Source organism: Corvus cornix, chromosome 5, assembly GCF_000738735.6.
Source record: "Corvus cornix cornix isolate S_Up_H32 chromosome 5, ASM73873v5, whole genome shotgun sequence".
NCBI classification, from domain to species: Eukaryota; Metazoa; Chordata; class Aves; order Passeriformes; family Corvidae; genus Corvus; species Corvus cornix.
The window spans coordinates 47,954,025-47,974,202 of NC_046335.1; the positions used below are offsets into that span (position 1 = coordinate 47,954,025).

Consider the following 20,178-nt stretch of genomic DNA (forward strand, 5'->3'; position numbering starts at 1 on the left):
CATTGTTACAGCCCTCATTATCCTTCCCACAGCAGCCTTACCTTGGATATGTTGCCTGTGTTAATCCTGATGTGTGATACACTAGGCAGAGTATCACAATAGACAGGAAGCACACTGTCCTCTGCATTCATAACTGTTTGGGGTTGGCTTAGGGCTCTGTTTGTTTGTTTGTTTTGTTGGGGTTTTTACTTCAAACAATACATGGGTGTTGTGGTTTTTTCTCCCTATGGTACCTTTACAAAAGGCTATTATTATGAGAGAGAGATGTTTGTTTGCATAGGGGAATGTTCTGTGGCAGGAACTGAAATCTGAGTTTCCTGGTTTCGTCTTATTTCTTGGTATTTTTAGGGCCAGGTTTGAGCTATGCCGTGCTAATTCCAATCAGATGTTTTAACCGTGTGTTGCTTTTTTTTTAACTCCCATGTCAGAAATGGTGTTCACCACTTCACTGAAAACCAGCTCTCTTCAGAAAAATGTGACAACAGGCAATATTTATGACCACTTATTTGCACAGATGGAGCATCATAATCAGTTACAAACTTAATTGTATGCCTGTCCCCTTTATTTCCCTTTAGGTTTATGGGATGATCCTAACTTCATTCCTCTGCTTCTCCATCCACTTCAGCAGCGACCTGTACCGGAAAGGCAAATACATCCTGCGAGAGAGGTAGAAACCTGATGCCTGGGCATCACTACCAGGCAGAGCCAGCTCTTGGCACAGGAAGATGTCTGGAGTCACCCACAAAATCCCCTGGGAAGGTATTGCCTGGGGTCAGGTGGTGGGATGTGTGTCACATATTTCCCTTTCCTGCACTACTACTGGGCTCGGAGATGCAGATTCCCTTGCCGGGAGACATGTGGGCTGTGGCTCCACAAGAAGAACACAAAGAGCCCCTTACAACAAAATGGGGAGAAAAGCCCAGCAAAAATCACAGCGTTAAACCAAACTTCTCTCGTGCTGTCATCTGAACAGTTCCCTGTGACCCCCAAAGGTGCAATGTTTCTAGGAAGATGGCTTTGGATCGCAGCCCAGGATCAATGTTGCACTATCAGTAAATAAATGACAGGAAGTGTGTCGCTGCTGATGGGAAGCGTGCTCTGCCAGCCTGAACGCTTGCAATGATTAACTTTGGGCATGTTTCTGATCATGCTGGGGTACATAGGCATCCAATTCAGCTGGTTTTCCCGTTTTCAAACATTGCCAGATTTATATAACTTTTGGTAGAGATGAGGACAAAAAGTCAGAAAATAGTGAATGAGCTTTGAAACAACTGACCAACAGAAGGACATATTTCTCTGTTATTCCTCCTTGCTAATGCAATACAACATTTTTTTTTAATCCTTAGGATTTAGTCAGCCTCCTAAATCTTGATACCACACTGATTTCACAGGGGCTTGTTAGGCCGCCCCTTGAGTGCTGTGTCCAGTTCTGGGCCCCTCAATTTAGGAAGTGTGTTGAGATGCTTGAATGGATCCAGAGAAGGGCAACAAGGCTGGTGAAGGGCCTAGAACCCAAGCCCTGCGAAGGTCAGCTGAGGGAGCCGGGGTTATTTAGCCTGGAATAAAGGAGGCTCAGAGGAGACCTTATCACTCTCTACAACTGCCTGAAAGGAGGCTGTAGCTAGGTGGGGGTCAGTGTCTTCTCCCAGGCAACCATCAACAAGATGAGATGACACAGTCTTAAACTGTGCCAGGGGAAGTTTAGGCTAGACATTAGAGAAAAATTCTTTACAGAAAGAGTGGTTGAGCATTGGAATGGGCTCCCAGGGAGGTAGGTGGTGGAGTCACCATCCCTGGAGGTGTTTAAAAGAAGACTGGACATGGCACACAGTGCCATGTTTTAGTTGATAGGGTGGTGTTAGGTCATAGGTTGACCCTGATGATCTCCAAAGTCTTTTCCAACCTAGCTGATTGTGTGATTCTGTAAGTTCTGGCCCCAGCTCTGTGTTTATCTGGCTTCACTAACCCACTGTGCTCCTGTGGTAAAAGGACTTTGATATTACACACACAAACAGAAGTTTAAATCTTTAAGAGAACAGGACTGATCTCCAGCCAGGTCAAACAATGCAATGTCCAACTCCACGTCTTTTTTACATCACCTTATCAATAATAAACAGAATTTGTAAAAGGCTGTCAGTCTAGTTGAAACAACAGCTCCCTGGTGTGCTTTGCCCTCGTGGCAAGGAGGCAGAGCCACTTCTGAGCTGAAACCCATCATTGCAATGGATGTAGCACCTGCTGTAAATTATACGGCCGTGTGAAATGTCTGTTGAACCAGCAACAGCTTTCACTCCTCTCATACATAGTGGCTTTTAGGCATGAAAAACTTTAAGTAGCAATTGTTTACTGAGGTAAATATGGAAAACTCCGTGTTGATGTTCAGGACAGGTCCTGGCCCTCAGGCAGGGGCTGCTGCATGTGCACAGCAGTACACGAAGAACAAGAACAGCAGTACAGCCTACAGCACCTGGCTGGTGTTTTAACATGGGCTGCAAATACCTTGCATTGGAAAGAGTTGCGGAGGGCTCAGAGAGCGCTGTCACTTCTCATTCCACTCCCCTGGAACCAGCAGAGCTTCACTGTTGACTTCACTGGAAGCAGGATGAAGTTCAAACTGCCCCAGTGTAATACTCAAGCTACCTCCTGGCAATCACCAACACACCTCAGTCTGGCAGGGATTCGGGTGCGATATGCACTTCCCAGCATACGCACTTTTTAGTGGTGGGGAAATACTCACTTATACATGTATATGTATTATCACATATATTCTTCTCTGGAAAGAGACAATCTCCCTTGTGAGCTCCAGCTGCTACTGTCAGGCCCCTGCTATTGTTATTCCTCAGGCCAGCTGACAGCTCCTGTGACTCATGATTGCTTCAATAAAGATTAATTTCTTGCAAAAGGCCACCATTCCTCCTCTTTTTTCTGCCGTGCCTGAAGCTGCCTGCATTGCTTGGGGGTTTGCATCATGGGGGCACTCAGTAATTCTTTCAGTGCTGGGAAGAGATGTTCCCCAGGGAGCTGGTGCTCGCCTGTCCCATCAGTGTGCTGGAGGGAGAGGATGGCATTGGTCCTTTGGAGGAAAGGAAGCAGCTCATCAGCCTCATCCCACCCTCAGCCAGCTGATGGGACAGCAGGCAGGTACTTCTTAGGGACTAATGTGAGCTGAAGCAGGAAAAACACTTAAGGACATGGTTAAACTGTAAAGACCAGAGTATTTGTAATGAAGAACTCTCTATGGTTTCACTTTTTAAAGAATTAGGTAGTCAGGTTTTGCCCACTTCTCTGCATTGGCTGGTTAACTGCTGCTATTCTGCCATATCAAAAAACATCATGGACAAACAAATTGGTGGAGTCAATGTTACCCGTGTGGGTTACCTGCTCAAGCCTCATCAATGTGTACAAAACATCTCTGTTAAAGCATCGCCACCAGGACTGCTCAAGCTTTAGGTGCTCCACCTTCCCAGGTCAGTTTTTAGTGTAAAGGCATAGTTATGGACAGGAGTAGCATACACATGATGAAGGTATCTGCTTTTCTGCTCCTGAAAATTACGGCAGGATTTCATTGCAGGGCAGCAGGAGCTACACACAACACAAGCTCTGGGAGAAGAGTATGTCTAGTCACTGGCCATCTCATGAGCTTTATTCCCATTTCACTGGTTGCTGGAGTTCCCTTGCAGGGAGCAGCACCTTCAATGAGGAGGTGACAGAACCATGCCCAGAGGGACACACTCTTCTCCCAGAGTATGTGTTGTGTGTAGCAGCAGGGGCTCCTGCCACCCTGTGATAGCATCCCACTGTGATTTTCAGCAGCAGAAAAGTGGATACCTTCAGCTCCTTGATCTTTAGAAACCTGTTACAGAAATGTGCAGTGTTAACATTTTGTTCACAGTTGTAGAAGTGGCAGCACCGAGGGATGGCTGGACGGAACCTGGAGGGTGGGTGAGTGTTACACAGTGTTTTTACACCTCTGCCAACAAAAAATCCCTGTACTACAATGAATGTTTTTGCACTTACTAGTCCCTGATTTTCTGCTGGCTAGGGGCAAATTACAGCTCTTGTGCAACCAGTGCAAAACCCCAGGAACTTGTTGATAAATGGTGCCAAGATTTACACAGTGTTGAGAAGAGCAAGAGAGAGATTTTTTTGGGAGAAGAGCATGGAGCTGATCATTGGGGATGCAAGCCGGCAGCCAGACTAGAAAACACCTGCAGAGCAGTGAGCCTCCCTGGGGCTTGCTCTAGAGGAAGCTGTTTGTTATAAGCATGTCAACACTCACACTCTGCTAGGAAAGAAATCCTATTTATGTAGGCATATACAGGAGGAAAAAAAAATAGAATTTACAGACTGAAGGTGCAAAGTTAAATATTTAATTGTGAATTGGCTCCAGCTAATTGTCAATTAAGCTGCAGCAATTATCACTTATTTCCACTAAGGTTACCTGGGCACTTGCAGTTTGGCCTCTCTCTGAGCATGCGTTAGTTTGTGCTCATGAGTTACCTTTTTCCTTTTACTTTAGACAAACCCCCAGCCCTATCTGAGGACACAGGAAGTGGAAGCAACATAAGGTGAGGTTGCTCTGGCCTGTGTGGCCACCTATAAACCTTTGGGGCTACCTATAAACCTGTGGGGCTGGGGAGCATCAGCCCATGGCAGCAGCAAGCATTTTTTGTGCTGCTCTCCACCCTTCACTGCCCATGCACTGCTCAGGTACTGTTCTACCAACAGGGACATTCAATTCCACAGAGACCCTACATGGGGCTCATCATGACCATAGCTTGCTTATGAGCCAGAGGAGCTTTCCCAGGCCTGCTCTGATGGCAGTGAATGATGCTCAGAGCACTTGTGGAAAGCACAGGTTAAATAATACAGTAACTCTCTACAGGGATTTGGTGGCGAGGAGAGTGAGAATCTTTCAGCTTTGTGCTGTGCTGTCTTGACTCCAAACTGGTTTGCTATTTCCTGCCCTTTTGACCGTGTGTTTGCGAGTTCCCACTGTCCTTGAAATACAACTTCCTCGTGCAGCAACCCCTTCACTATGCAGCTTGGATTCGTGCCTGCAGCATGCTCCTAGAGAAGACACTGCTGAGCAAGTCCTTCCAAAGCCTTAGAAGCTGGCAAATTTGGGTGGACCCTTGCAGTGCTGGGGTGGTAAGGAAGCCATCTCCTGCCAAGGTAAAGCTGTGTTTATGAGCTGCAGACACACAAAATATATTTGGAAGTAATAGTTGATAGACACATGTTTTTCTAACCAGGTGCAGAAGCAATGCATTTGGCAAAGCAGCTGGCTATAATTCTCTTCTAGAAATGCAGCCAGAGGTGGAAGATGCCCCACATAGATCTCTGCCAGCACAGCTGAAAGCAGGTAAGGTCAGAAGCTGCTGTGAATACACAGTTAGATCACAAACATCCTGCAACTTTCACATGAAGTGTCATTGCAGCTCTCTCTGTTAGTAAAACGCAACTGAGGTGAGAAGTGATTTATTTCTTAACTGTGTAGTTCCTCTTCTGGGAGAATGAGCAACTGGCAGCAAGAACCACACCTGTGCACTGAGAGATGTAACAATGTGTGGGACAGTGGGGAAGAGCATGGGAGTGAAGAGGGAGAGCTCTGGAGAAGTCTTGGAGGCTGTTTTGGAAAAACACAGGCTGTGCATTCTTTGCAGATTTTGGCTGGAGCTGCCAAACCCATGACTGATTGCAGGCCTGCTGGCGAAGCCACTCCACTCCCCACCATGCCATCCCTCTCACGCCCAGCACAAAGCTGCTGCTACCTTCCTCACCTGGCATTTGGGGGTCCATCAAACAGATTTATACCTGGAGGCAAATTCCCCTGCCAGGAGGGTCAAGGGGAAAAAGCCCACCTCTTTATCTAGAAGGGAAATATGTGGTGGTTGTTCAGCTTGCAAGGAAGTGGCACACCTTTGGAGAAATAATTTCAGATGAGCCTGGAAGTGCCCACCACGAGCTAAAGCCCTGCTGTCTTCTAGTTGCTATTCTCTTAGATTCCAGCAAGCAAAAAAGAAAGATCCTTCCCAGCATTTTTTGCCAGGAAGATGCATATTCCTGCATTGCTCACCCTGGAGTCACTGGCAGTCAGCTAGCCGGGTTGTTTATATTATCCCAAGACAAAATCCCCCGTCTCCCCTCAGGATCACTGAGTGCTATTGTTTAACCCCTGCGTGCAGCAGCTTGCTCACGGACATGCTCGGTTTCTTTTTAGCCCTGTTACATTAGCAATAAACGATACCTACTAATGAATTATACATTGATTATACAATAACAGCTCTCTGCATCTATGGGCTGGACTCTTGCTCTCCCACATGGCACCTCCCAAAGTGCAGCTCAGCCCAGCTGTGGCTCAGCCCTCTCTGATGCCCTGAGAAAAATGAATGTTCACTTTCTGGGCCAATGAGCTGAGAAGAGAGAGTGTCTGCTTGGATGGGAAATCCGCTCGGGTTTTTACTCCCTCGGCTGTAGCTCCAGCAGGAGCTGATGCTGTCCTTCCCCCCCTGCTTATATAACGTGACCTATCACCATAGATACATTGATATAAATATTTAAAGATGGCAGGGAGACAGCCCCGGCAGATGGGAACCATTTGTTAAGTTTATTAGAAACAGAAACTTCAGGCTCAGCTACAGGTCTCTGCTTGCTGCATCCGCCTCCCCTGAGGCTGCAAGGAAAGTGCAACCCCCAGGACTGTCACAGCTTAACTTGCAGAGGTGGGCATGGGGATTTTTGGATGAGCAGGCACCAGCCACTCCTGCTGGGGCACAGAAAAGATATTCTGAAAATATCCCCTTAGATATGGGGATGAAATTCCTCATATTGTTTTTTTTCTACTCAAAATGAAGGCTTTGGCTGGCTCCCCAGGGGTGTCGACACGTCTCTCCTGAGGTGATGGAGCTCCACCTTCCCATTGCCATAGGCCAGTAGGTACACTGCAGTTTACCCTTGCTCAAGTCCCTTCCTTGAAAAACAGTATTGTGGGGTGTTGGCTGCCCAGGAAGTTACCCCTGTGTGTTCTGGGACTATTAGCCTCCCACAGAAAGAATTTCTGAGTTTCTTATCATGCATCTCCAAAATGTCCTGTTTAAAGATCTTTGGTGATGCTGTTGTTGCTTGTTTTTTTTAACCACCAGAGGTAAATTGGAATTTCAGGCTATTTCTGTTGTATTTTGCATTAAAAATAAGAAGTAGTGGTTAAAAACTAACTACGACCTCACCAGCAAGATGACGTGCATGTTATTCCTATGGTTTATCTGTCAGTTTTGTGCTGGCTGAGGAGGGCAGGGGGATTGCCATGCAAGCCCAGGGCATGCAGCCGGAGTACCGCATCAGCATCCTGTGATCCCCAGTGGATGAGGGATTCTAATCTGCTCTCCCAAATCTCTCAGGGAGACCCTGGTCAGTAGGTGTTTAGAGCCTGCCTTGATGGTAAACAAGTCATGCCCTGGTGGCCTGCTCTTCAGGCCCATGTAAGAGGTGGGGAGGATGTGTGTCTGTCCTCTCCCCTCATCCCCCTCCCTTACTTTTTATAAAACAAAAGAGGTTTTAAGGGGAAGCTGCTGGAAGGCAGGTGGCCATCTCTCTGGGATAAGCAGGCTCAAAGTCCCAGGGGTTGTGTTTGCTGAGTCCCTCTGGTAAAGGATGTCCTGTTAAACTTAGACTGGGAGGCAGCATCTGCTCTAACAGACCCTGGTGAGTCATACCCAGAGGTGCCAAAACCCACAAGCATGACACTGACTTATATAAGCAGGTTCACAAAAAGCCCCAACAACCCAAGCCCAACAGACAGAAACGACCACTGCAAGCGCCTCCGCTCTCGGCTGCTTCACTCTGCCTGCAAACCCAGTTGCAGAAGCACATTCAAATGGCTGCTTGGGGATGGGTTTATTTTTTTAATTTGGGGCTTGGAGGCCTTTTTAAAAAACATTTTCAGAGTTTATTTCTCTTCTTTGAGTGATGAAAGGCCTGGGGGGAGGTAGGTTGCTTCCTCACAGCCCTGTCTGCAGCTGGCTGCTCTGGGAACGACTGCGTGCCCTGAGCACTCGAACCAGCTTTTCCTCCTGAAGAGGGAAGTCATCAGCCCTATTCATAGCAGTCACACTCGATACTGGCATGTGACACCCAGACACGAACTGAATTTTTGCAAATTAGCTTTACTTCTTTATAAAGAGGTGGTAACACCACTGAGAGCTTGGGAAGGCAGTTGTGGTACTTTATGGGCTGTACAGCAAGTAATGCAGTGTGAGAAATGTGTCTGAAACACGACAAGTGAATGTACAACCCCTGAAATCACACATAGTCCTGGGAAACAGCATATATTATCTTGTCACTGTGATATGGGGATGGGTTTTTTTCTTCCTGTACCTAAAGGCCAAAGTTTTCAAATGTACCCAGCTGAGCTGCTTAAAATAACAACAACAACAAAAGGACAAAGCTCAAAATCCTTTTCCACTTCCAACTTTTGAAGAAAACTTTGTTGGCATGGCCAGTTTAAACCCAGTAGGCTTTAGGCTGTGAGTGGGAGCTTCTTGATGCAGGAGATGGTGGGACTGTGCCCCTGTTGCCCCTGCCAGGGCCACAGCTGTCCCTGAGCAACACGTGCTCCAACAGAACCTGAGGGAAGGTCCCAGCAACAGGACTGTGTTGGCTCCAAACCAAATTGTTGGCTGATACAATTTTTGGAGAATACAAAAAGGTTTATTTCTTGTTTTCCTTTTCCTTCACTCCTAAACATAGGAGGAAAAAAGGGCAGAAGAAAAGAAAAGCAAAACAACCGGGGCGGGGGGGCGGGGGGGGGGGCGGGGGAACAAAAAAGCAATCCTAAACTCCCTGGAAGCAGTTTCAATGCCAACCTTGTGGCAGTGACTGCAGCTGGGGTTGCCTGCTCTCCAGTGCACAAAAGTTGATTTGAGAGTCATTTTCCTTCATAGGCAGTGGGGCTACTGCTGCTGAAGGCCTTACTGCTGCTGGTTCCTTTCTCTCCCACTCACAGACTCTCCAAGCAGCATCTCCAAGAGTTTTTCTGGGAACAGCTGCCTAAGTGCACAAGAGGCTTCTTGTTTCATATAGTCTCCTGTCTTCGACCTATACTTATGTTCTCTTTTTCTTTTTTTCCTTTTCCTTTTTCCTTTTTTCTCTTTTTTTTTTTTTTTTTTTTTTTTTTGGTGGCAGTGTGTTTTTGTTTTACTATTTATAGCTGTAAAGGGTGGAGGTGCAGAATGAAGGCTATCATGGGATGCTCTGATGTGGCAAGTGAGCAGCTTCAGGATCCTGCTGTTATCGTTTGGAGCAATGAGCAGGAGGCACACAGGATTAGAGCTATTGCCGTAACCAGATGGGTGATGCTGATAATTCGGGACAGCAGTTACATGCACAAATAGCCTGGTGAACCTCCAGCTTTGTTGGTAAGTCTGGATGAGTGAATATGGCTTAGAGACAAAGGGGTTATGAATCCATGGCAAGCCCACAATCGGGGACATACTCAGCATAAGTAATTAGGGAACGGGGCCAACTTCTATTCATTCCTGATCCCTGCTGCCGTGTAGTGCATGGGCTGTTACTGAGGGGCAAGGAAAGTTTTGATGAACATGACAAAGCCCTGGACCAACTCATCCCTGAGGGCAATGGGATGATTTTGGAGGAAGCTGACTTGTTTCCAACATACGTGTGTAGGAAATGTGTGATAGGTAACAGCTCATTCCTGACTATGGGATGCATGGCTGGGAAGACTCTATCAGAGTGTGAAAATACTTGGCTCAGAAGCTGCTCCCTGAAATCCTTCACTGGAGGAAAGTGCCCAGGCTGGAAGAGGGCAGGTTTCCACGTACGACGCTGTGGGTGGGTGCCAGGTTCATATTTAGCTCGGTGAGGTGCTGACCTTGGCTGGAGCTGCTCGCTGATGCCTTTTCCAGGCATCCTCTTATGCTCTGCTTGTGTGACTTACTACTCTGCCCCTGGAGAAGTGAATGAGCTTCCTGGAAGCATGACATGGGGTGAGAACAATTTATATTTCTGGGGATCAGCAAGTGGGCCAAAGTGGATCTCCGCCAAAAGCTTGGGAAATTTCATCGTGCTTCTACTGCATAGCTTTGGGAGGGGAGGGGGTTAACTAAAATTCCCAAGCCTGTTGATATGTGTGACCCACATCTCTTTGGTGTGCAGCCCTGAAGCCCCCCTGATGCTCTTGTTACCCAGTAACCAAGGGAAAACATCCTTAGTGGTTCTACTGAACTTGATGCAATTGCTTGCAGTACCGAAGCCACAAGCTTAGACAAAAACTGTTCATCAGAGCAAATTTAGAGATAAAATTAGAAGGGGAAATGAGGAAACGCTTCTCTAAATTTCAAACTGAGAGTATTAATGCAAAAGTCCTTTGTTCTTTCTTTTGGTGGGGGAGGTGGGATCCCCTCATGAGTGCACCCTCAAACTTTTCTGTACAGAAATACAAAACCTCCTGCACCCTGCATCTATTCACAGAGGTTTCTCCCTGCACCTCAGGCTGCCTGGTGATGTTTAAGAGGAGGGCAGTGAGTTTTAAGGGATGGTGGTCAGGTTTGGGAGGTAGTGCTCCTACAGCCCCCCAACACTTGCCCCCGTGGTTCCTACTTGTGTGTAGGAAACTTTGTTGTGAGCTGTCCCTGGAAGGCGAGAAAAAGGGGAAAACAAAGAAACAAGTAAGAGAACACATAAAGAAGGGGAAAAAAGAAAAGCGAGGGGAAGAGATGAGAAAAAAATGAGTGGAGATAAAGAAGGGAAAAAAGAAAAAGGGAGGAAAGGAAAAAAGGGGAAGGGGAAGGGGAAGGGGAAGGGGAAGGGGAAGAGAAGAGGAGAGGAGAGGAGAGGAGAGAAGACAAAAAAGGGTGAAAATAGAAAAAGGGAGGGAAAAGCAAAAAGGAAAAGAGGAGTTAGGGGCAAAATGTAAATTGGATAAGTGGGGAAGAAAAAAGTAAAAAAAGAAAAGAAAAAAAAAGAAGAAAAAAGGGGGGAAAAGAGGCCGACCGCCAGTCACAGGAGGGTGAGGGGGGGGGCGTGTGCCACCCCCGCGCTCCTGGGGCGGTGTCCAGGGGCGGTGTCCAGGGGCGTGTCCAGGGGCGTGTCCATGGGGCGTGTCCATGGGGCGTGTCCATGGGGGCGTGTCCATCGGGGCGTGCCCGGGGCGGGGAGCGGGGGCGGGTTTTCTGCGCCCGCTGCTGCTGCCGCCGCCCCGGTCAGCCTGGCAGCACAGATTTGGGAGAGCGCGCCATGGGAGTGGAAGGCTGCACCAAGTGCATCAAATACCTCCTTTTCGTCTTCACTTCATCTTCTGGGTGAGCACGGGGGCGGCGGGGTAGCGGGGGCTGAGCCCCCAGCCTTTAAATAAGGAGGCTGCAATATGGCTCGTCTGCCTGCGCCTGGGTTTAGCCTCCTTCTTGCCCCCCAGCATTGAGACTTGCTGTCTGGGATGTGCCTTAGGGGTTTTTTGTTTGTTTTTTTTTTTTTCTTTTTTTTTTTTTAATTTTGAAGGACGGAGAGGGTGATTATCCTTTGCTTTTTTATTTTAATGCATGCGTTATGTATGTAATCGTACGTGTATATCTATTTATGTCTATTTTTTAAATAGATATGCAGAGGGGGAGGTAGAACCGTAGGATGGTTGGAGAACACCTTTAAGATGCTCGCCTCCCGCCGCCACAGATGTTTACGGGCGCCTTTCGGAGCGGAAGGGCGGGGGCAGAGCCGGGGCGGGAGGCTCCCACAGCCCCTCTTGCCGCGGTCTGCGCTGTGGAAAGCGGCGCTCCCCAGCCGGGGAGGGAAGGAGGGAGGGATGCAGGATGCTGCCAGGCGGAGGGAGCGGAGGGGAGGCGTCGGCCCTGCCGGCGAGGGGGCGTTTCAGCAAATACGGGCGGTTTGGGGCTGGCTCCGCGCCCCCCGCCCCGCCGCTGGCGGCAGAGCCGGGCCCCGGCCGCCCTGGCCCCGCGCCGGGGACCGCTGCCCCCGCCGCCCGGGAAGTTATTTTAGGATGCAAATTCTATCCAGGCTGAAGAGGCTGCCTTTCCTGAGAAAGTTTCTCATGAAATAATCCATCTAGACATGCGGCTAATTTAGCAAACAGGCGGCGTATCCCGGTTTCCCTGCAAACCAGTTTTGTCCCGATTAGAAACAGCCTCCGGCAGCGCGAGGTTGGCTGGCAAGAGTCGCTCTCTCCCTTCTCCTGCGCTCGGGGGCAACGAGATGTGCCCGAGCAGGCTGCTGGTTTCGTGTTTTAAGTACACTGGTTTCCATTCCAAGAAATGCTTTTTTGTCTTGGAAGTGAGTCCAGCCCCACCCTGCCAGGCAAGGCACCGCTCGGATGCCCCTTGTCCAATACCCTGTGCCCGTTATCTGACACCCTGCTCTGTTGTTGAGGATTTGGGATTCTTTTTTCTTAATGCTCGTTTACAGCAGCAAACATAGCAAGGGGGGCTAGAGAGGTGGGAAGGGGACCGATGCCTTCCAGAGTAAACCCTGCTTGGGCACCTGGAGTTGCACTGCCTGACTGGAGTCTCTGCCTGCTGACTCCTCCCTGGGGGTGCCTGGGGAAGCTCTTTGCGGGGGTCCCCATCTCTGGGAGGTGTAGGGTTTAACCAAGTGGGTGCTCACTTCAGGCCTCTTCGCCTTGTTTCTGGGTATAACGCTGGCCAAGGGGGAGATGACAAGCTCTGACGACAACGGTGTTAATTGCTGATCTGTTGCCAGCTGCATGAACGTGGGACAGTTCTGGGTTGGTTTTGTTTTAACCTTTTCTTCCACTCTTAAAATGGCAGGATGGAGGCGGGTAGGATTGTCTGTGAAGTGTTGTTCCTTCCGAGTTATCGTGCTTATCCCAGGGCTTTTTCTTCCCTTCTGGTCCTGATTTCCTGCCATTCATGTCGAAGAAGCTGCCGGCTGTGCTTGCGAGGGAGGAAGGGTCTCCTGGGTGGCAGGAAGGATGCTGGGGACTCTGCACAGCCACGACTCCTCAGTGAGATCACTTGGTCATCTCAAAGTCTTGCAAAAGAGCTGATCTCTTATAAATGGATGTTTTGATTCCACGAGGAATAGCCAATCTGTATAATTTCCCTGTTATGACTTCTGGAATAGGTGCCTTGCCCTGCCCTATTGGAGAGTGCTCCCTGTGAGTAGGGGTAGACGCTTCAGTTCCTCCCAAGGAGGGGTGCCTGTGACCTACTGGTTCCCCAAAACAGCTCCCAGTACTGGACTTGCTGGTCCCCTCGCACTGTCTCCTGTGCAGATTGGGAGCCTGGACTCCATTAGAATTAACGATGCTGTCTGTGAGGCTGGCCAGCTGAATGGTGGTTGAATACCAGATCTTGGAGTTTTCAAGCCCTTTTGTGTTGTTTTTTAAATTAGTAGTTGAGAGGAATTTTAGGTTTACCACAAAGGCAGGTTAGCTGCCAACCTTGCACCCCCCAGGTGGGGAGGGATACCTTTGTTGCCACCAAAGTGCGACGGTCCTTTTCATGGGGTGGCATTTAAGGACAGAACGTGGTGCTGAGCACCCTTGCTGTAGGCTGGCTGTGTTGGGACACCACCTCTAACTACAGGGGAGGTGTGAGACAGGGCACTTGCAGCCCTTTAGTTCTGATAGCTGGTTATTATGCAAGGGCTGATGGGCTCCTTGTGCTTATTTGCTTATGATTTGCCTTGTGCACAGCTGATGCTGGGTGCTGTTGATGAAAACAAGCCAGAGGCAGAACCCAAAGTTTGGCAGGCACCATGCTGTGCTGCACAGGAGCTTGTTCAAGTGCCCAAGAGGAAGAAAGGAAGCAATTCTCAGCCTTAGTTACTTCGATAACTTTTTAATGTAGCCCTGCTATCCTGCTGGAGTGTAAATAAACTGACACCCCTCTGGCTTCCTCCCCCTTCCTTCCCCTGGCAGCTCTGGGGGAATTTCACAAAGCTGCTGTGTTGAAAAAGCAAAGGGTAAAGGTGACCCACTGCCAGGTCCTCATTCATTGTACCTGAAATGTTTCAATTTTATTTGATTTTTTGGGATTGCTTTCCCTTTGTGCACACATTCTTGAGAAGATGCCAAGGTTGTGCTTGGTCCGAGGTGGCTCTTGAGGGAGCAGCAGCTGCTACATGGACCACATGTACAAACGGGTGCCTGTCCCAGGAGAGAGGGTCCCCACGTGTTTCACAGTGGCATCCACCTAATGAAGTGGTGGAGGAGGCCATGGTCAGCACCTGGGGGATTCACCTGGTTAGCAAAACATGGGGCTGGAAAGATGGAAGTTTTTCTGTGCTGCCAAGTTGTCCTGAAACCTTGGGGTGGCTGGTGGCAAGTGGCACTCTGCCCTGTGAGAGGGAGCAGTAGCTGTTACTGGGTAGTTTGGCTGGTGTGATGGGCAGCCCTGAGCAGGGCTGGGCTGGGCATCTGGAGCTGCTTCTCCATCCCATCCCTATAAGATGGCTGGACTTTGACTGCTCTCCTGAATTATCCAAACCCAACAGCAGAGCTCAGTGCGTGGGGCTGAACTGACCACCACTGCAAAGAGTCCCTGGGGAGGCTGAAGGAAGTCAGCGAGCTATTTTAAAATATAATTAAACATAACCAAGGAGGAATTGACTTGCTTGGAGAAGAATTGCTCAAGCTTATTAGCTAATACAGCCCATGGCAGCCTTCCAGGTTGAGAGCACCACTGACTGCCCTACCAGAGAGGTGTCTAATTAAAAGGAAGAGCTTGCTCCTAATGCCGTTTTCCAGTCAGTGTGTAACTCTTCTCTTCCGTGTGTGAGGGGGTGTGTTAACAGTCTGTGTGCAGAGGGAAGGAAGGGCAAAATCAGAGGAAAGGTGGAAGTGAAAGTCTGAGTTGACAGGGGTGATTGAAAGGGAAGGGGTAGAGGAGCTGCCTATTTTCTTGTGCTACACTGGAAGATCTGTCAGTTGTACCCTGGAGTCTGCAAAGCCTGCACAGAGATACTTGGTGTTGGTGATGAGGGGTGACGGTGTGGGGAGGTGGCAGCTCTCTATGGTGGTTGTTCCATGGTAAGGCTTTTGCTGAGTGGCACATGACCGTCCCATTGTGGTGAGGAGGGTGCCTGTGTACCACTGCTCACAGGTTTAAATGAAGAAACACAGGTTTGAAATAACTCTGTGGACTAACAAGCTAGCTTGCATCTTGTTGTGGGTGCATGCTTGGGCTGAGCACTGCTGTAGTGCTCCCTGTGGTAGTGCCTGGCTGGTTGGGCTGTTGGTCTCCCTGGGAATCGCAGAGAGCCTGGCAAGCAGCAAGGACCTGATGCTGGCCCAGCATCTTCTTCCACAGATTTTGGGTTTGGTATCCTGGGACGATGTACAGGCCAGCTTTTTTCCGTGTGTGTTTCACCCTGCAGCTACTTAACACCTGCCTTTGAAGGGCAAGGGAGAGGTTTCCTTAGGAGGCTCAGTGCCTGGACTCAAGTTTTGTTGCTGATGTCTCTCTGGGATGTTTTAGGGCTTTCTGTCTCTGTCCTTCCATCATCTACAAAACCTCTTCTGAAGTCTCTGTGTGCAGAAGGTTTTTTGAAGAGATGGGTGCACCCTGCCCCATGGGGGTACCTGATTGCACTTTATGGGCTGGGCTGCAGCCAAAAGGAGGGAGCGCTGCTGGCTGGAATGGCAATTGCTCTGTTTTCCTGAGATTATTCTCCTGTCAGCCACTGTAATGCTTATCTCCTGCAAGAGCATTAACAGTGAGAAACCCTTTGATCCTGTACTGTGAAAGTGCCTTTTACTGTACTATTAAGAAGAGAAAGCAGTTGTATCACCATTGTAGTTAAATGCTTATATATGGGGCCAAATTAATTTTAAAGCAATATCTCAAATTGTTTTCCTCTCTCCTGAGGGCAGTTAACCCTGGGAAGTGCTACTTCTGTCTGCAGCAGGGATCAGGCTGGGGCACAGTGCTCCCCATCATAAGACCCCACTCCTGGGTTTTGGTGCTGGATTCCCATTCTCCTCCCATCCATCAAGCTTTATTTGGCCTCTGGCATGCTGCTCCTCCGGGAGTGTTCCTCTGGAGGTTGTTTTGAAAAGCTCTGCAGTGTTGTAGGGCTGGTAACTATAGGCACCAGTGGAGAATTTCGCTCCGGCTGGCAGCTCTATTAATAGCTGCTGCTGGAAGGTGTGCTGCTGGGAGCAGAGCAGGGCTGCAGGCTGCTCTCCTCCTCCTGCCTGCAGGGCACGGCGCTCTTCCCAAAAGCCTTTTCTGCAATTCCTGGGCAGGCCTTGCCTGCAAACTTTCAGCCTGATGTTTGGTGCCGTGGAGCGCGATGGCTGTGGAAGGCAGCAGAAGGACCTCGCCTGTGCTGTCACAGAGTCCTGTCTGCCACTCCTGCCTGTGAGTGCCTGTGCCAAGATCAGCTTTTGCATTGTGTGGCTGTCCAACTGCAGCTGCGTGTCTGATTGAAGTCCCTTCCCCTGCTTACACCCTCCCAAGGGGCTCCAGGGCATCCCACAGTGCATCCCAACAAGCAGCACAGGGGTGATCTCTAGTGCTTCTCACCTTAAAACTTCAAGTGACTTTTTGGTGTGAAGACTTGACATCATAGCATGGAGATGGTCGCAGCATCGAGCCCAAGTTCCCGGGTTCCTGGCCACCATTCAGCTGTCAGCCCTTTGCTGTACCCCATGCCCTTTCAGCAGTTCCATGAGGTGCAGCTGTTGCAGTAGAAAAGAAATTCATCTGCTTTCCAGGAGGCGAGGTGCAGGCTGTGGGAAGGCGCAGCACTACCTGGGCACATTCCATGTGTCCCTCTCTTGCCTGCCTCAGTCCTCAGGCTGATAGTGCAGGACCTGTAAGGTGCTAGCACAGATCTTGCAAGGGCTTGTACTGCCCTTCCAAAGGTTATTTCCATCAAGTTACAAGTCTGTCTCCTTGCTTTTTTCCCCGCTCATGCTGGGTGCATGTATGATGAACAGCAGAATGATGTTTCATTATGTACTTTGCACATATTGGAGAGTATGATACCTGCTGCTTCCCCTAGAGACCCACAAATTACCTGGGAGCAAAGCATTCAACCCCAAATTAGGGGTTTGTTCCTGGCTGTATGAGGGGCTTCTTGCATGAAAAGATACTTCAACCTTGGCAAGCCACTTTGTTTTTCTGCATCCCCCCGCACCTGAAAGGAGGAGGATTCGTTGTTACTCCATCTCAGCTGCTTTCCAGGTTGTGTTGGAGAGGAGCCCTAGGACCCCCCTCGGGTGGGGTCTGGGTGCTGCCCTCACAAAGGGTTCTGCTTCCAGCTGGTGTAAGGGAAGCTGCAAACCTCTGCAGCATGAAAACCTGTTAAAAATCTCCAGTCATCTACCTTAATCATAAACCAGCTAAGATTCATTAAGCTTTCTTGGCAGCATCCTGCTTCTTGTTAGTAATTTAGAAATAGGTATTATTAATAATAATTAATTACTGTTAATTACTAATTAATAGTAATTAGCAATAGGTATTTCCCAGGTATGGTTGTGTGACCTCTGCTGGCAGCATTTTTGCAGCAAGGTGAGAGCCTCTCCTGGCCCTTGGGCTCACCCAGGTTGGGAAGCATGACCGGGGGGGCAGGACCAGCCGTGGCTGTGGGAAGTGGCGCTGCTAAAATACGGCATTGTGAAACTGCTGGCACCTCCACTTCCCTCCTTTGCTGACTTGAGGCATAGGATGTCTGTCTGCTTTGCTTTGGCATGCCCAGCAAGCTTCCCTGTAGCCAGAACTTCTTTCTTCTCCTCCTCCCATCCAGGAAATCTATTTCTGAGAAGGGTGGAGGGAAGGGAGCAGGAGGAAAAAGGCTGGGGGCAGCGGAAGGGACTGGGGCGGTGATGCACATCCTGGCATATGTGAGTTTTAGGGAGCAACAGGCTAAGGTGGGGGCAGGTCAGAAGTGGGGTACACCACATTAAGAGGGGAATGGGGTCATTCCTTGCTCCCCTAATTCATAAGAATTTCTTGTGGAGAGGAGGAGTGACTAAGCTGTGAAAAATGGGCTTGTTCCCTTGCCCCACAGCTAGATCTGGAAATTTTAGGGTGAACAGCATGTCCATTGGTGAGGCTTAGTCCAGGAAGGAGCCTCACTACATGCACCGTAGATTGAGTAGCAAACCAGGACTGCACACCTGCCTTCTTCGTGTTGCTCATCTGGTGATACCTCCTCTCATGGGGTACCATCCCATCACCTCTTGGGGACATGAGCCCTGCCTTTTGCCTCCCCTAGGCAGCATTCGATGGGGACTGTCCCCGCTGTGTCAACCAGGAACAGCATTCCTGAAGAAGCAAGCCTTGGGCAGGCAGGATCCAGCTGGAAAAGTCCAGCTGTCTGTGGAAGAAGCAATAAATCTCTGGAAGCTGGAAAATAGCAGTAAAGAGGAAACGCAGGAGCCTGCAACATCACCTCTGCTGTGCCAGGAAGCTGCTCAGGGCGTGAGCTCTGGGGCCAGCCCCATCCTGGGGAACACCAGTGATGTGCCTTCCACGAGTGCTATGGTGCTGGCAGGAGAACAGCAGGCTGGGGAGGTCAGCTTTTGGAAAGCAGATCAAAGTCGGACACACTGCTGGCATTGCTGAAGTTGCAGCTTTTAGATTATTGCAGTCCCCAAAAACTGAAATGGAGAGCTGTGCTGGGCGCTTGGAGTGTATCACGACAAGCGATGGCTCCAGACTCTGCGACATTGCTGTCTGACAAGCTGGGAACACAAAGATCAGTGGGATAACCTGTGTGAGATTACAGATATCCACAGCAGAAAAAAACGGTGATACCTATGAGGATGTGCAGCCTAAAGATGAGTGTCACGCTGCCATCAGTGGTTGGAGCTCTTTGGGCTCTTGTGTTGGCAAACAGCAGTTGTAGGATGGAAGGGGAAGCAAATATCAAGCTTTTATCTGGAACAAATTGTTCTATTAAAAATGAGATTATCCCAAGCAAGGTACAGCAGAAGGCAGAGTTACTGTGGCAAGCTGACAATGTTTTCTCCCTCTTGTTTTCTTTGCTTTGAGAAGAAAGAGCCTTAACTCCGTTTTGGACTTCTTGGTGGTGGGAGGATGTATGGTTTTCATGGAAAAAGTTACTCATCGTAGCCCAAACCCTGTTTTCATTAGTAAGGGAATGTCATTTTCTCTTAGGAAATCCAGCTGCTATTGGATTAAAGCTTCCATTCAGAGGTCTTCCATGCTCTGTAAAAAATGCAAATGGAGTCAGGCGGTGCGGGAGGGATGTGCGATGTTCCCGGGGCGCATTCAGGATGAAACCAGGAACATCTGGAGTTGGTTCAGCTGGCTGTCTTAGGCAGACCTCGCTGCTGGGGTGGGTTTGATGCATGAGAAGAGGCTCCACCCCTTTAGCTGATGTTCCCACATGATTAAAAAGTATCTCAAGGATAGCTTGCAGTCTGCTTTCAGCTCTCTTGGGTATTTTAAGGCAAATTGGATTGGAAAGGAGCTGCTGGTGTCATCCCAACCTCGCCATGGGTGGCAGGGCGTGCTGGGGTGGGTACTGCTGAGTGTGGAGGGCAGCATGTCAGGGCAGAGCAATGTGTCCTTGCAGGGAGAAAACCAAAACAAATAGGGCTGCAGCCATTTTTCTTTACCTCTTCCAGCCAGCACAGAAATCCAGACCTTCCTCAGGATCTTCTCTCTCCTAGCAGCTACCAGGAGAGCTTTACTTTGAGTGGCATGGATTAATCTGGGGACATATTCTTTCCTCTGAGAGTCAAAACACAAACTTTGTTATGCCCTCAGACAATGAACGAGCCATGCCAGGCTGGATTTGGGTGACTTTGTGCGAAGCCACAACCTGCCTTATTTGGAGCTGGACTTGAGCACAGAGCGGTTTTCGTGACTTTTCTGCATTGCCAGCATTTGGAGAACCTCAGGCTGGCCCTAGTGCAGGAGGGATGAGGGACTGTGCCAGTGGGGAAGTTGCATTGGTTGTTGTGGGAGAAGTGTTAAAAGCTGACTACTTTGGTGGCAGACTGGGGAAAAGCAAAGATTTCCCTTCCTCTCCAGGAGCTGATGGGGATTTTCTCCGTCTGATAGTGGAAAAACCCCAAGAGCAGCTTGTCCTGTGAGTTTGGAACAAATGGTGTGGGTTTACCCCAGCTTTGATGGAACTCCTGTAAAAGTCTTGTGGCTGGGATTTATAGAAATGAGCAAGGAGGAAACCACCAGCAGAGCTCCCAAGAGG

The 20,178-nt window shown here is 49.2% G+C and overlaps 2 protein-coding genes across 4 annotated transcripts in view; both read left to right on the forward strand.

Moving 5' to 3' along the window:
- TSPAN32 (tetraspanin 32) overlaps nt 1-9,410 on the forward strand; it is a 44,943-nt gene extending 35,533 nt beyond the window's left edge. For 2 of the 3 annotated variants that reach the window (XM_039553174.1, XM_039553175.1), the window contains exon 10: nt 576-3,502. In XM_039553174.1, coding sequence (XP_039409108.1) covers nt 576-671 — 96 coding nt within the window. In that variant the 3' untranslated portion in view covers nt 672-3,502. Of the gene's footprint in view, nt 1-575; nt 3,503-3,892; nt 5,366-9,183 lie in introns of those variants that run through there. The other variant, XR_005602080.1, reaches the window with a different exon arrangement.
- Nucleotides 9,411-11,184: 1,774 nt separating this feature from the next.
- The window catches only part of CD81 (CD81 molecule), a 33,284-nt gene continuing 24,290 nt past the window's right edge, over nt 11,185-20,178 (forward strand). Inside the window, 2 exon segments of the mRNA XM_039552326.1 lie at nt 11,185-11,302; nt 11,305-11,318. Coding sequence (XP_039408260.1) covers nt 11,254-11,302; nt 11,305-11,318 — 63 coding nt within the window. The 5' untranslated portion in view covers nt 11,185-11,253.